At 47.8% G+C, this 13,652-nt stretch overlaps 1 protein-coding gene across 1 annotated transcript in view; it reads left to right on the plus strand.

The window, feature by feature from the left end:
* Positions 1 to 12,727, plus strand: part of ZYX (zyxin) — a gene marked incomplete at both ends in the record, with an annotated part of 29,538 nt that extends 16,811 nt beyond the window's left edge. The window contains 8 exon segments of the mRNA XM_079541372.1: positions 5,802 to 6,053; positions 8,408 to 8,583; positions 10,089 to 10,586; positions 10,916 to 11,048; positions 11,135 to 11,304; positions 11,462 to 11,640; positions 11,888 to 12,008; positions 12,617 to 12,727. Coding sequence (XP_079397498.1) covers positions 5,802 to 6,053; positions 8,408 to 8,583; positions 10,089 to 10,586; positions 10,916 to 11,048; positions 11,135 to 11,304; positions 11,462 to 11,640; positions 11,888 to 12,008; positions 12,617 to 12,727 — 1,640 coding nt within the window.
* Positions 12,728 to 13,652: the final 925 nt, after the last annotated feature.

Below are 13,652 nucleotides of genomic sequence, written 5' to 3' on the forward strand. Positions count from 1 at the left end.
TTCACACCACAGTACACTCCAAAATACCAGATCACTATTTCCATGGCATGGGACAGCCAAAGGGATTCAAGAAGAGGACTACTGCTTATTCCAGAAAACACAAGGTCAAGCCCATGTCCTCAGGCACAACAAGCCAAGTATACCTGCTGATCTATATCTGTTCCCAGGCAGCTGAACTCTTATTCAGGAATAATATTCTGCTCCTAGTAAGGGGACTGACTGCTGCTGTCTGTATCTCAAGGTACTACTTTGAGTTTGCAGCTGAAAAATGTCTGCTCCTCCAAGCAAAGAACTGCATGAAGAAAGGTTATCAGCACAAAGAGAATTTTTTTTTTAATCCACAAAATCAAATTAAAGTTTTTCTCTATGTATTCTGACATACTCTGATTTGAGAACTCTGTCTTTCACATCTCCAACCAACTAAACAATTACCTGTTTCATATCTGCTTCTCCATTGTGAGAAGTAACATAAAACATCCAGGATGGACTCATTTTCTTTTTTTTATTTTCATTTTCCTTGAGCTGATGTTTTTAACATGACCAGATTGGTGAGACAATAAAGTGTACAAGCATCTGGATTTATGTGGATGTAACCAGAAATGATGAGAGGGTAGAATTTTTTCATATTCTCTCAGCACTTTTTAAATCTCAGTCTGAGACATTCTTTGTTTTCTTTGGAGTCAGGGCTAGCAGTGGGAACAGTGGTATAATACTCTGAGGTCATGCTGATTGTGTGAGGTGCACTGCAGTGTACCAGAACTTCATTACTTTTTACTTCTGCACTGACATCTTTCCCTGAACAAAAAGGAAAAGGACTGTCAGCACTAGAAAAGCAACAGTATTAGAAGACTCAGCACAGCGCAGATAAACCTTCCTTAAACTACACAATTATTTTATGCATTAATTACAGTAGTTAGTGGGACTGATGACATGCCTAGAGAAGTCGCATTATAATAATATTTAGCACTTATATGAGAATTAAATATCCTTAAGAATTTAACAGCTCTAGGCCAGCAGTTCAACAGCTGCAGCTATGGAAGCACTGAGATGTCATGACAGACATACGGACAGATAGATTGGTATAGGTGGCATTTTCAGTTGTGTTGAACTGGAAAACCTTAGAGTACCATTCATTTTCCAGCTGCATCATAAAACGCATTACCTCTTTGTGCCAAACCTGCTTATAAAATTAATTTGTTTACGCTGGATTTCTTAAGCCTTGTTGAACCTCTCTGTGCAGCTCTCTGATGGGAGTATACTGCAGTAATGTACGCTGGGAATCTAATTGGCATGGCTCACGGTTTGCTCAGCCACCTGCAAATGAATTACCGGTGCTGGAAGGTACCTTTGTTTCTAAGAAGCAGAAAAGCTCCAGATCTCATGAGCATCACCAAATACAGAAATTCTAATTGGAGGGGCATTAACCCCAATATTAAGGCTGAATTCTGAAGACAACATTTAATGATGGCACAGAGCACAAGGAATGCTGCCTTCATTGACACTCCTCTTTCCTGAGAGGCGTAGAAGCAAGGAGAATCAACCATTGCAGTTGATTCAGACTGATGCAGACTACACACTCTACTGCACTGGGCCAGGTATCGAGCAGGACCGAGCCCTGGCCAGTGCTGGGCCAAAAACAAAGCCCATGTGCAGCACAGACCATACAACGAGGCAATTCAAGCAGCCGGCCTTTGATACAAAAGTTCAGTTTCTGCTTCGCAGGCAACGCAAGAAGAACAAACCCCACTTCTGCACTGAAGAATCATGGGATGCGCGCTTTAATTTCTGGAAGACAGGGGCAGCGCCTCAGCAGAGCCGCAGGATTTCTCCCTCGGCTCCAGCCCGGCGCCGGAGCTGAAGAAGGGACGGAGGGAGAGAGCTGCAGGGCGGAGTGGGGCGCGGGGAGGGCGGGATGGAGGCGGCCAGGGCCGCGGGCCCCAGCGGGGCGGCAGGATAGGGGTAGGGCAGCCCGGAAGAACGCTTCTTGGTCGCGATCGCCGACAGGAAAGCCCCCGAGAGCCCCTCTTCGTGAGGCTGGGGGCGGGGAGCGCGCCAGATGTCAGCCCGGGGCTCCCGCCGCAGCCCGAGCCGGCCCGTCCCCCTCGGGCGCTCCTTCCCCCCTTACCTCATTGCTACATTCCCCGGCGAGTGAGCTCAGCTGTTCGCACAGCCTCTCTCCTTTTATGGTCAAACAACTTTGCCTGGGCGAGGCTTTTCCGAGAGTTGGTCGGAAGCGCTGGGACTCAGCAGCTCCCCCCTTCATTTCTGTTGCCTCTCCCGGCGGGCACGGCGAGGCAGCCCCAGGCCCCGGCCCAGCAGCCCCCCCCGCCTCTCGCCCCGGGGCGGTGGTTCCCTTTCTCGCTCCCCCCGAGGTGAGTCGCTCGGCACGGTGAGGGGCTTCGGTCGGCAGCGCCGTGCTCGGGGGATCGCGGTCCTTTTGGCGCTGCCGGGCGGCGGCTGACCTGTGGAAACGCCTCCTGGACCGAGGGGTTCGTTTAGGTCACGATTTATCTATTTGCCCGTTTGGGTGGGGATGCCCTTCTGCCGGAGAGCGGCTCCGCTCTGAGTGCGAAGGCAGTGGGTTTTGCCCGCTGCTGGTGCAATGGAGTCGGCTGGAGCTGCTGTACGAGCAGGGGGAGAGGGAGGAGGGGGTGTTGCCTCGGTCGGGACAAGCTCTCTTTTGTGTACGCGTGGATGAGCGAGACACCTAGGGAGGCTTTTTCCAGATGTGCTCAAGAGAAGAATCTGAGGCTCTTTGTGCATGAAATTTGTTTAATAGATGAGCTTCTGTCTCTCTGGGAGTACCTTGAGAAAGTGACGGCGCAACTGCTTGCAAATTCGTAGAATTTCCTAACGCTTTAAATATGTTTGCATAGCTTCTTGGAGTTCTTTTCCCTTTGCACAGGGAGGAGGAGGCAAGGCTAACATATGTGGAAAAAGCTCGCAGCTCTGAGCTCCCCTTCCCCCATCCTGCTTTTCTGCAGGCTCTGCCTTGTGGCTTGCGGAGCTGGTAGGACTTTGCTCTGTGAAAATTTGCAGTTCGGGGGCAGGTGGGGAGAACTTTCTGGCATCAACCTGTATGAGAAGGTGAAAAGAAGCATGACTCCTACATCTTGTTTGCTTTATGGTCCGTGCGGGGTTTTTTTTCTTTTTTTTTCCTTTTTTTTTTTTTTTTTTTTGCTATGGCTCTCATTCTGCACCCTCCCCCCTGTATCTAAAGGGAAGTTGGCAAATAGGGGAAATGCAGATGCAGTGTGTCAGACCACAGTGTTGAAACAGCTCTTACTGTGTGCCCCAAAACAGACTGCTTTCTTTCTACCAGCTGAGGTGGCAAATGGCATTCTGCTCTTTCCCTCCGTGTTCTTTCTTTTTCACTGCCCAGGAGCTTGGCTCCTGAAAGTTGTCTTGAGGCCAAAGAACTGAGAACCATGTGCATGTCTAACAGCTGGCAGACCTGTCACAGAACCTCTGGGAGGTGACCTTGCTGCTGAGGGGGATGCTGCTTGGTCCTACAGTTCCTTGCTCTGCAAGTGTGTGAGGCAACTGCATCCTTTGGGGGATGTCTTTCTTCACAGGTCCACCTGAGTCATCTAACTGCTGTTATCAGCAGGCAGAAAACCTCTCACCTCAGGGACACGTGAAGAGCTGAGATTAGATCTGCTGGTTTGACACTCCCTCTTCCAACTGCTTTTGCAAACAGTGCCACAGGACTAGTGTTCCTGATAGGGTTCAGATGGTACTGACAGCAGTGTGGAGCAGGGGAGACACAGCAAGGCCAGCCTTCCTCAACCTGTAGGGTCTGTTTGGGGGCAGGCAGATAACAGAAGTGAGGATGAGCAGGGGCAGCTGCTGTATGTAGACAGCTTTGAGAAGAAAGGGCCTTAAATGTGACACTGCATACTGGGAAATAGGCTGCTTTGGGTTCAGTGAGATAGCAGCTGCTGACAGTGATGCCAGCACATTTTATGAAGTGGAGGATGTCTCACTGCTGGCTGACCTCAGTCTGAACAGCCATTAGAAATTACTCTCTGACTGTGGTGTTCTGCTCCTAAGAGCCTATTCTGGTAGGACTATAGCAGGAGATTCATTACACTGTGACAAAACAGTGGAGCACAAGACAGTCTAAGTGTCTCTATCAGCAAAAGCCTCTAAAAAATGCTCAGAGGTCTCTAACTAAAGTTCAGTAGCTCTGTAGGAGCTGTAGACTGGGTAGAGTTCATCAGTCTCTTCTGACTTGCTGGCTCCTAGCAGTGTGAGGGATCAGCAACAGACCTTGCTGATTGCTTTTCTGCCTTGGCCCTTTCCCATGTAAGACCATATGGGGCATGCTCTGCTCAACTCTTTGTCTGCAGCTCACTGTTTTTTGAGGAGCCCGGAGCTGTTTGTCCAAGTGCATGCAACTTGTCAACCCTGTGCAAAGGAAAAAAAGAGCAGAAGCATAGCCTTACTGTTTGTCTATGTTGTTGTGTGTTTGTAAACTGTTACAAGGTCCATCTTACCAGGAACCACAGCAGCACGTAGAACTGAGCACGTAGCTCTCACCAGCAGCCATGGGTGAATTAGTGGTGGGTGGAAGTTGGTGATGCCAAAGCTGTCCTAGCAGCTATCACTTAGAGCTCTCTGCAAGCAGAGTGGAAGGGCACTGGTCTGAAACACGGGCGTAGAGCCCTGGGCTGGCAGCAGTGCTGTTGGGCTGGGGCGTTAGAACTGTAGGCGTGCCAGGGCTGCAACAAAGCATCTGGCTTTCAGGAGATTTTTAGCACAGATGAGATTTCCGACCTGAATTCCAGGGCTGAAGGAATGCTGGAAATGTAGCCCTCAGGCTCCTGAAACAGCTGGCTTGGTGGGGCTAGCCTACGCTTATTCAGATTTGGTGACAGAAAGGAGGGAGGACGGAGGGGCTGTCATGGCTGCATGTAGCAATGCTCACCCTGCGCTCAGAACAAAGCTGAGTTATTTGGGCATACCGCAGGCAGGCCAGGCCCTGCACGTGGCAGGGCTGCAGCTGCACTGCCTGCTGCTGTGTGTGAGTGACCTGAGCTCTGCTCTCCAGTCTGAGGTGCTGACTCTCATGGCCCCAGAGATGCTGCCCTGAGCCCTTGGAACTGCTTCCTGGTGGAGGCGGAGCAGGCGGCTGGCGCAGCCAGTGAGGGTCAGGGGATGCTCCTTCACCGGCAGTGAAAGGAAGAGGGAGAAAGCAGAGGGCCCTGCCGGGGAATGTGGCACCAAGAACGCCTCACCTGACCCGTTGTTTCTGCCTCTGCCTGCACACAAGGCTCTGGAGGTAAAGTGGGTGGGATGAGAGGTGCAGGGGTGTGCTGGGGACTGAGGGGACGTTGCTGGGGGTGTCACAGGCTGAGGACAAGAGGAAACAGATGACGTTATCTGGTAAGTGGGGCAGAGGAAATGATTCCAGTCGTGGAAGAGGGGTGCTGTGTGTCGTGTGGGGGTTGCTGGGTGAAGATGCTTGCACTGGTCGTCAGCTCCTTCCTGCATTGTGTGTGGAGGGGTCTCGAGCAGCAGGGAGCTTGGTTTTCTCTGTAGCAGCACATGGCTGACAAGAAACGCCTTTGTGGTCAGCACTGTGCGGAGCTGAGATAAGGCTTATTCAAGCTGCCTTTAGTCGCCGTTCCTCCTCCTTCCTGTACTGATTCTCAAAGTGTTCTACACTCTGCTTTGGCTCCTCGGCCTTTGCCCAGACACAAGCTCCTGTATCTCTCCATTGTATATTCCTTTCTATTAATTCCCACTTGGACCAAGTCTGAATTTATATCACTTTCCTCTCTCTTCTCTCCTGCCAGCAGCCAAAAAGATGGCTTCTCCAGGTACCCCAGGGACCCGTATGACGACCACAGTCAGCATCAACATTTCCACACCGTCCTTTTACAACCCACAGAAGAAGTTTGCACCTGTGGTTGCCCCTAAACCCAAGGTGAATCCCTTCAAGACTGGGGGTGCATCGGAGTCATCGCTGCCACAGCCTCCTGGAGCTGGCGCCCAGCGTGCCCAGATAGGGAGAGTGGGGGAGATCCCCGTATCTATGACAGCAGAAGGTAGGTGAAGAGGGGTGTGGCAGATGTGGATATGCTTCTCAATTCTCATAGTGCGAGGTCTGTAACTGGGTTAAATATGAGAATCACTGTAAATGAAGTAATGCTCTTGCTGTAGATGCTTGCAAGTTTCTGAGTAAGATAAAGGGGGTTGTAAAATGATCTCAAAATATGTGGCATCTCAGTTAGGAAAGGAGTTAGGAAAGCAACTGCACTTAGATTTTAGTAAAGCTGGAGGAATGCAGTGCTTTTTCATGATATTCCCTGCACGTATAATTTAGTAACTGCAGTAGTATTCTGGCCAGCAAGTCGAAGAGCAAGTATGTTGCAGGAACATTCGCCCTGATGCTGGTGCATCACACTGTTCTTTTTCTTACTGTTTCATCTTAACTTGAGTTGGTTGTCTACAATTATAGAGACCCTTCTTGTGGACTCATCTTTAGCAACAAAGATTGCAGTTTCAAAGGAAGTAGAAATAATTGCATGAAAAGAAAAGGAAGCTAACAAAACCAGGAAATGAGATTTGTATAACTGAGTTTTATGCTTTCTACTAGTGGTTTGGGTTGAGTGTGTTTTCCTGTGTAGACTGACTTTGTGCTTTAGTGTGCTTCCTTTTTAATTTTTTCTTTCTTTTTTCCTATGGGTGTTACTTGTTTTTGTTGCTTTTGGTGGTTGGTTGTTTTTCTTCTAAGGAGCAGAAGGTTCCTGTGTAACACTGGTGTGTCCTGTATTAACTCAGTGGGCAGCTGATCTAATGGTAGTAAGGCTGATCCTGCCCTTGGAGGCAAATGACTAAACCATTTTTTCCATTTCATGAGTCACAGTGGCCCCAGGGTGTCGGTGCCTCTGTCTTGTAGAATTGCACCACCTAACTGGTGACCTTTTGCTTATACGTTGTTGGCCGGAATCTTGATTCTGTCATCCAAGGTCTTATCATAGTTTTTATGCTTTTCTGCTAAAGTTCTGTGGATTAAGAGTGTGTGTGTAGGTTGCATCAAATTGACGGAAATATATTAGCTCAACTACAAAAGCAAACAAACGGATGTTAAAAATTGTTTTTCAGAATATAGTAATGAGAGAACTGGGTGTTAGTTGTTCCGCTTGCACGCTTCTTTCCCTGTAAAGCTTCTTTTGGAGGAACAGGCTTGATGGAGATTAGCAGTACTGTTTGGCTTAAGCCGTCACGTCACCAGTGGGTAAGGGCTGCTAGCAAAGCTGTACTAGCAAGGCAGATGAATGACTGAAACTCAGTTTTGACTCAGTCAAGGTATGCATCTGATTTGATTCTTCCCTGATACACCTCTTTGATCATTCTCTCCCTTTCCTGTATACTCCCCAGAGGAATGATAGTATAACGTGAACCCATAGCAATTGGTTTCTCTGTTTTAAATGGCAGGATGACTAAGTTGATATCACTGTTGTAATGTTATATTTAATACTGGTCATGCAGGAAACTTCTTTGTGCAAATAATTCCTAAAGCAGGCTCTTAGTGCATCTTTTTGAAGCACTGTGACAGCAGAGCAGGGTTTTGCTTCTGCCTTGTTCTTTTAAATAAGCCAAAAAAAAGAAAGCTCATGCAAACTTGAGCTTACTCCCAAACTGTAATTTCAACGAAGAAATACTGGCTTTGTATTACTTTTTTTTTTTTTTTTTTTTTTACTCCCCAAAAGCAGAACAAGAAGACTTGGAAGAGGTACTGCATACCAGTGCAGTTTATGCATTCCACTGGCTAATAAGATTTCAGCTTTCATTTTTTTAAAAACATTCAGTTCGTCTCCTTTAGGTTACAGATGAGAAATCCTAACAAAGCCTGTGTAAAACAGCTGCATATAAAGATAAGACAACTTGATAACTGCTGTGGAAGAAATACATGGAGCAGCAGGAGTGAAAAACTTGATCTTTAACCCTGCTGCTGGTTGGGACTAACTGGAAAGAGGAGGGGATGTTTAGTATAACCAGAAAAAGGGATGTAGAATTTATACCTGCTTGTCTTTGTTGTGCTTGGATGATGAAATACCTTTCTCACATAAAGGGTGAAGGGAAAGAGTATCTTGTTTGACCTGTGTTGTAATAGACATCTTTTGCCTTTTCTACATGCAAGGGTACAGAGAAAGAGGAGGAGTAAGAAAAAACATTAGGATATGTTTCTCAGTTACCCAGTGAATTTCTAGTGACTAATGCAGTAGCTTATATGACAGCAAGTAGTTTGGACAAGGTGAAAGCAATCCTGTGGGGTTGTCCTTGATGGATACTGGGGAGCACTCGCTGTAATACCTTCAAGGTGCCTTGTGGGGTTTGTAACTGGCTAGGATGAGAAATGATTGAGGCCTGCTCTTGTTTTCATTGTTCTTCATAGAGCTGCCGCTGCCACCTCCTCCCCCACCTGGAGAGGATCTAAGTTTCTCCTCAAACTGTGCTTTTCCTCCACCCCCACCACCCTTTGAAGAGCCTTTTCCACCAGCCCCAGATGAAGCTTTTCCTTCTCCTCCTCCGCCTCCTCCACCAATGTTTGATGAAGGACCTGCCCCACAGGTGAGTGAGGTCAAGGGAAGTATAATTTCTTTTGATATTCTGAGCTGGAACAACTTCTCAGTGCTCTCTGGATTCAACAGCAGGAAGCTCAGAGATCTGGGAAAACAGTACCAGTTTGCTTAGCACCTTAGTGTCTGCACAGTCCTTTCCTATAAGATGCTACAGAAATTCAGCAAATATAAATGCAAAGTTCTGCACTAAGGATGGGACAGCCCCATCTGCCAGCATAAGTTGCGGTCAACTGGCTAGGAAGCAGCTCTGCAAATGAAGGACCTTGGGATCCTGATGGACAGTGAGTTGAATGTGAGCCAGCAATGCACCCTTGTGGCAGTAAAGGCTAACCACATACTGAGCTGTATTAGTCTTTAGGACAGGGAAATGATTATTCCTCTGTCTTCAGTGTTATCAAGGCTGCATCTTGGAGCAGCCAACTGAATTTTGCAGTTTGGTCCCATTTTGTACTAAACCCAGACGAATACTGAAGTAGCAGTAGTCCAGCAAAATCTTACAGCAGTCCCTGAGGGATGGAGCTTGTGGTATGAGGGCTGCATTTGTTCAGCTGGCAGAAGAGGAGCAAGGTCAAAGGTGGGGGTCTAAATGATGTTTGCAATACAGAAAGGAGGAGAGAAGACATGCATCTTACGGGGGTACAGCAAGAGAACAAAGAGACAAAGCACACAAGTTGCAGCAAGGTAAATTCCTGAAAAAAGAAAAACCTGTTCACCTCCAAGAATGTCTCAGCACTAGAACAGATGCCTGCAGAAGCTGGGGAATCTGCATGTTTGAGGATGTTCAGAAATCACCTGATCAAGGCCCTGAATGACCTGGTCTAGCTTGAGAGTCAGCTCTGCAGTGAGTAGGGTATTGGACTACAGGCCTCCAGCTGTCTTTTCTTACTTGAATCTTTCTGTTAGTCTTACTGGGCTGTTTGTTTTACCACTTCTGGTAGATTTTGGAGACTTTGTCCTTGGAGACTGTTTCCTGTTTGTCCTCATTAGCTTTCTACCTGCTCAGAACCAAGAGCAGATCCCAGGTGTAAAAATCTGCTGTTGTAGGGGATGCACCCACTTCCCTGGCTGCTCCTGTAATGTGCTCTGATCCCTCTTTCCATGGATGGTGGTATAGGTGCGTGGCAAGATGAACAGCATTGATCTTGAGATTGACTCATTGTCCTTAATGTTGGAAGACATGGAGAAGAATGACCCCTTCAAATCCCGGGTGAGCTGTCTAGAATGTCACAGATGGAAAAAGAGATGACTGGTTTGCTGAACTGAGATAGTGAGAAGGATGCTACTGAAGATTCAGATGTCTAAATCATAGCAAGAAACCTACCTGAAGAACCAGAAAGCACAAACCATGTATCTTTTCAAGATTAACTATGTAGTAATGTAGGGACTCTTATCATTGTGAGTCTGGGGTACCTACTTACCTATTCCTGTAAACAGTATATTTTTCTTTTGTAGTTTGTTGATAACTGCCGGGTTCTCTGTTTCTTCCCTTTACAGATACCTTCAGGATCCACAGGTTCTCTGGAGAAACCATTGACTCCAAAAGCTCATGTGGAAATCTCATCCGCACCCAGAGATCCTACTCCTCCTTTTCCTTCCAAGTTCACTCCAAAGCCAAGTGGTAGCTTATCTTCCAAGCCCCCTGGATTGGATTCAACTCCTGCCCCAGCTCCGTGGGCAGCTCCACAGCAGCGCAAGGAGCCCCTAGCATCAGTCCCTCCACCCTCTTCTCTCCCGTCTCAGCCTACTGCTAAATTCACACCACCCTCTGTTGCCGGCTCTCCTGGATCCAAACCAGGTGCCACTGTTCCCATGGCTCCTTCAAACTCTGCAAGATATCCTACCTCCCTTCAGACTCAGTTCACTGCCCCTTCACCCTCAGGTCCCTTGCCTCGACCTCCGCCTCCCAATTTCACCCATGCTCAGCAGTGGGAAAGACCTCAGGTGCAGGAGAAACCTGTTCCCACTGAACAATCTGCTGCTGCAAAAGATGTGGTAAGGGTCAGAGTTGTGCCTCTGGGCAGGTATGGCATCACGGGGGGGTTGAATTGGAGGATGAAGAGGGAGGGTCTGTCCCAGGCTCAGGGATGTAGTTGAAGTAGTTGCTCACTTGGCAGCTTTTGTTATGTTATTGAGAAGCGGAGCTAGGAACAGTGCTGGAGAGGGACAGAACTTCATGTAAAGGTGGAAAAAAGCAAGCAATGTGGATGGCACACTGGATAGAGAAGAGATGTAAAGTTGAGAGAAACAAGTTTATCACTGACAGAGTGGGAATGAGTCTGTGTGTATTCATCCTTTGGGATTGACTATTTTCTCTTCAGCAGCATAGACCCAGTGCAAATCCACCTAAGGGAAACTCTCCTCTGACCATGAAGGAGGTAGAAGAGCTGGAGATGTTGACTCAGAAACTAATGAAGGATATGGACCATCCACCTCCAGTAGAAGCTGCTACTTCTGGTGTGTGTTCTTTTAGTGAACAGCAGCAGGACTGAGACTGTGGAGGGTTATTATCTCTCCTAATCCCTTTCTACTCCTGTTGGCAGAGCTGTGTGGCTTCTGTCGGAAGCCCCTGTCACGAACCCAGCCAGCTGTGAGAGCTCTGGACTGCCTTTTCCATGTGGAGTGCTTCACCTGCTTCAAGTGTGAGAAGCAGCTGCAGGGGCAGCAGTTCTACAATGTGGATGAAAAGCCCTTCTGTGAGGACTGCTATGCCGTGAGTAACTGGGACAAAAGCTGCTGCAGAGGGCTGAGCTTGCTGTGGCTGTTCTCTCCTGCTTTTCCTTCCCCCTTTTCATTTCACCTGTCTGGTGTAGTCTCCTGGGGATGGAGGTTTAGATTAATGTTGTCTTACTTGTTTCTTTTGTGTTTAGGGAACCCTGGAAAAGTGCAGTGTCTGCAAAAAGACCATTACAGACCGGATGCTGAAGGCCACTGGTAACTCGTACCATCCTCAGTGCTTCACCTGTGTGATGTGCCATACTCCTCTGGAAGGGGCCTCCTTCATAGTGGACCAGGCCAACCAGCCTCACTGTGTGGATGACTACCACAGGTATGGAGGGAACACATGCATGCGGTATCCTAAAGCAGGCAGATTCCCTCACATCTGTTTAGTTTTCTGCTGCAAAATGGACTTGGGTTACTCACAGTGAAGTTTAAAAATGAGTCAGCAATGCACTGTGTTAAAACTAAGGTCTTTTCCCTCTTTTTGTGTGACTTGTGCCTCTGTTTCCATTACTTCTGTATGATGGTGAGAGACCTGCAGTGGTTGTCATCTCTGCTGTATTTGTGTGTTGCAGGAAGTATGCTCCACGCTGCTCAGTATGTAGTGAACCTATCATGCCAGAGCCTGGGAAAGATGAGACAGTGCGTGTGGTGGCACTGGAGAAAAACTTCCACATGAAATGTTACAAGTGTGAGGTAACCCTGTTGGCCCCACTCCTCTCATTTGCATTATCACTAAGCATCCTTGAACTTTCCTTTCTTGACCGAACACTAACGGTGTCTTAAATGATTTGAAAGCATGTTGAACAAGGTTTGGAATCATAGAATATCCCAAGTTGGAAGCGACCCGCAAGGGTTGCCAAATCCAACTCTTGGTTCCACCCAGGACCACCCAAATTTCAAACCATGGACTATGGGCATTGTCCAAACACTTCCTGAATTCCAGCAACCTGGTGCTATGGCCACTGCCCTGGTGAGCCTGTTTCAGTCCCTGACCACCCTCCTGGTGAAGAACAAGAAGAAGGTTAGATATTCACAGATCACAGGTTCAGAGCAAGGACTTTGCAAACATGTAGCCCTATCAAAGCCCTAATATAGCAGCTGTGTGTGCCAGGAGATCTTATAGGGTTCACAGAGGGGACTGTGCTCACCTGCTCAAAATGGTTTCTCCAATTACCACAGTCATAGAAAGAGTAGTGGGCTATGAGCCGTTGTTCTGATCCAGTAGAACTGCTTACATCCTTGTCTCTGTCATCCTGGCCGTTGGCTGTCATTGAGCTATCCCTCTTATTATTCCCTTGCAGGACTGTGGGAGGCCCTTATCTATTGAGGCTGATGAAAATGGCTGCTTTCCACTGGATGGGCACGTACTATGTATGAAATGTCACACCGTTCGTGCTAAAACAGCGTGCTGAGGAGTTTGGAGTGAGCATACCCTCAAGACCCCTGCACTCAGTACTCTTTCCTTCCCCACCGTTGTCCTGCCCCTCTGCCTGACAAGGCAGATTGCTACCAGTGAAGACTCTGCCAGCACAGTTGGTTACCCACGTAGGATTTGCCACTTGTAGACTTCACTATGAGCACCCACTAAGAAAGGACCTCTTCTCCCACCGCCACTTCCTGGCCGTACTGTATTCCAGGCTGAGGACTGTGACTGAGATGAGTGCAAAATCTCTGTTTCCTCAAGATAAGAAGAAGGACCAAATCTCCACCATCACCTGGTGGAAGTAGCAAGAATGACCCGGTGGCAGCTGCTGAGAAAAGGCTGAGCATTCTTCTGCTGCATGAAGCCAAGAAATGATTTCACATCATAAGGTGGAAGCCGCCTCCATCTCAGCACCGCTTCTGTCATAGGTTTTCCCACGCCACCTCGTTATCTGGATGTCTTCCCCTAATGCCTTCATCACTTCTGGGTAAGAGTGTGGAAGCAGAGTGTACTGGGAGCTTCTGTTCTAGTTGCTGGAAAAAGCTAACCTACTATAGCTTTTCTGCTTCTAATGGATTTTATTGGCTAACTGCCCTGTCAATTTTTTTTTCTTCTTTCCTAGCCAGACTAAACTGGCAGTGTTTGGAATCCTACTCTGCTCCTGAGTTTGGACAGTTTAATCTTAATTTTTTTCTCTCTCTAAAATGAATTGCTTCCCAGTGTGGTTTCTGGACAGACAGGGTGGCAAGAATAACAAAACAGTCCAAAGAATGGCTGTCATAAGCATATAGTGAGGAAGTGCCTCAGTGAGAGGATGAGGACTCAGCACACTGAGGAGCTCTCGGTGTTCCAGCAAGAGTTCTTTCACAGCTGTCAGTAGGAGCTACGTTGTCACTGCAGTGTACTGTCTGACT

Source organism: Tetrao urogallus (assembly GCF_951394365.1).
Source record: "Tetrao urogallus genome assembly, chromosome: 1".
NCBI classification, from domain to species: Eukaryota; Metazoa; Chordata; class Aves; order Galliformes; family Phasianidae; genus Tetrao; species Tetrao urogallus.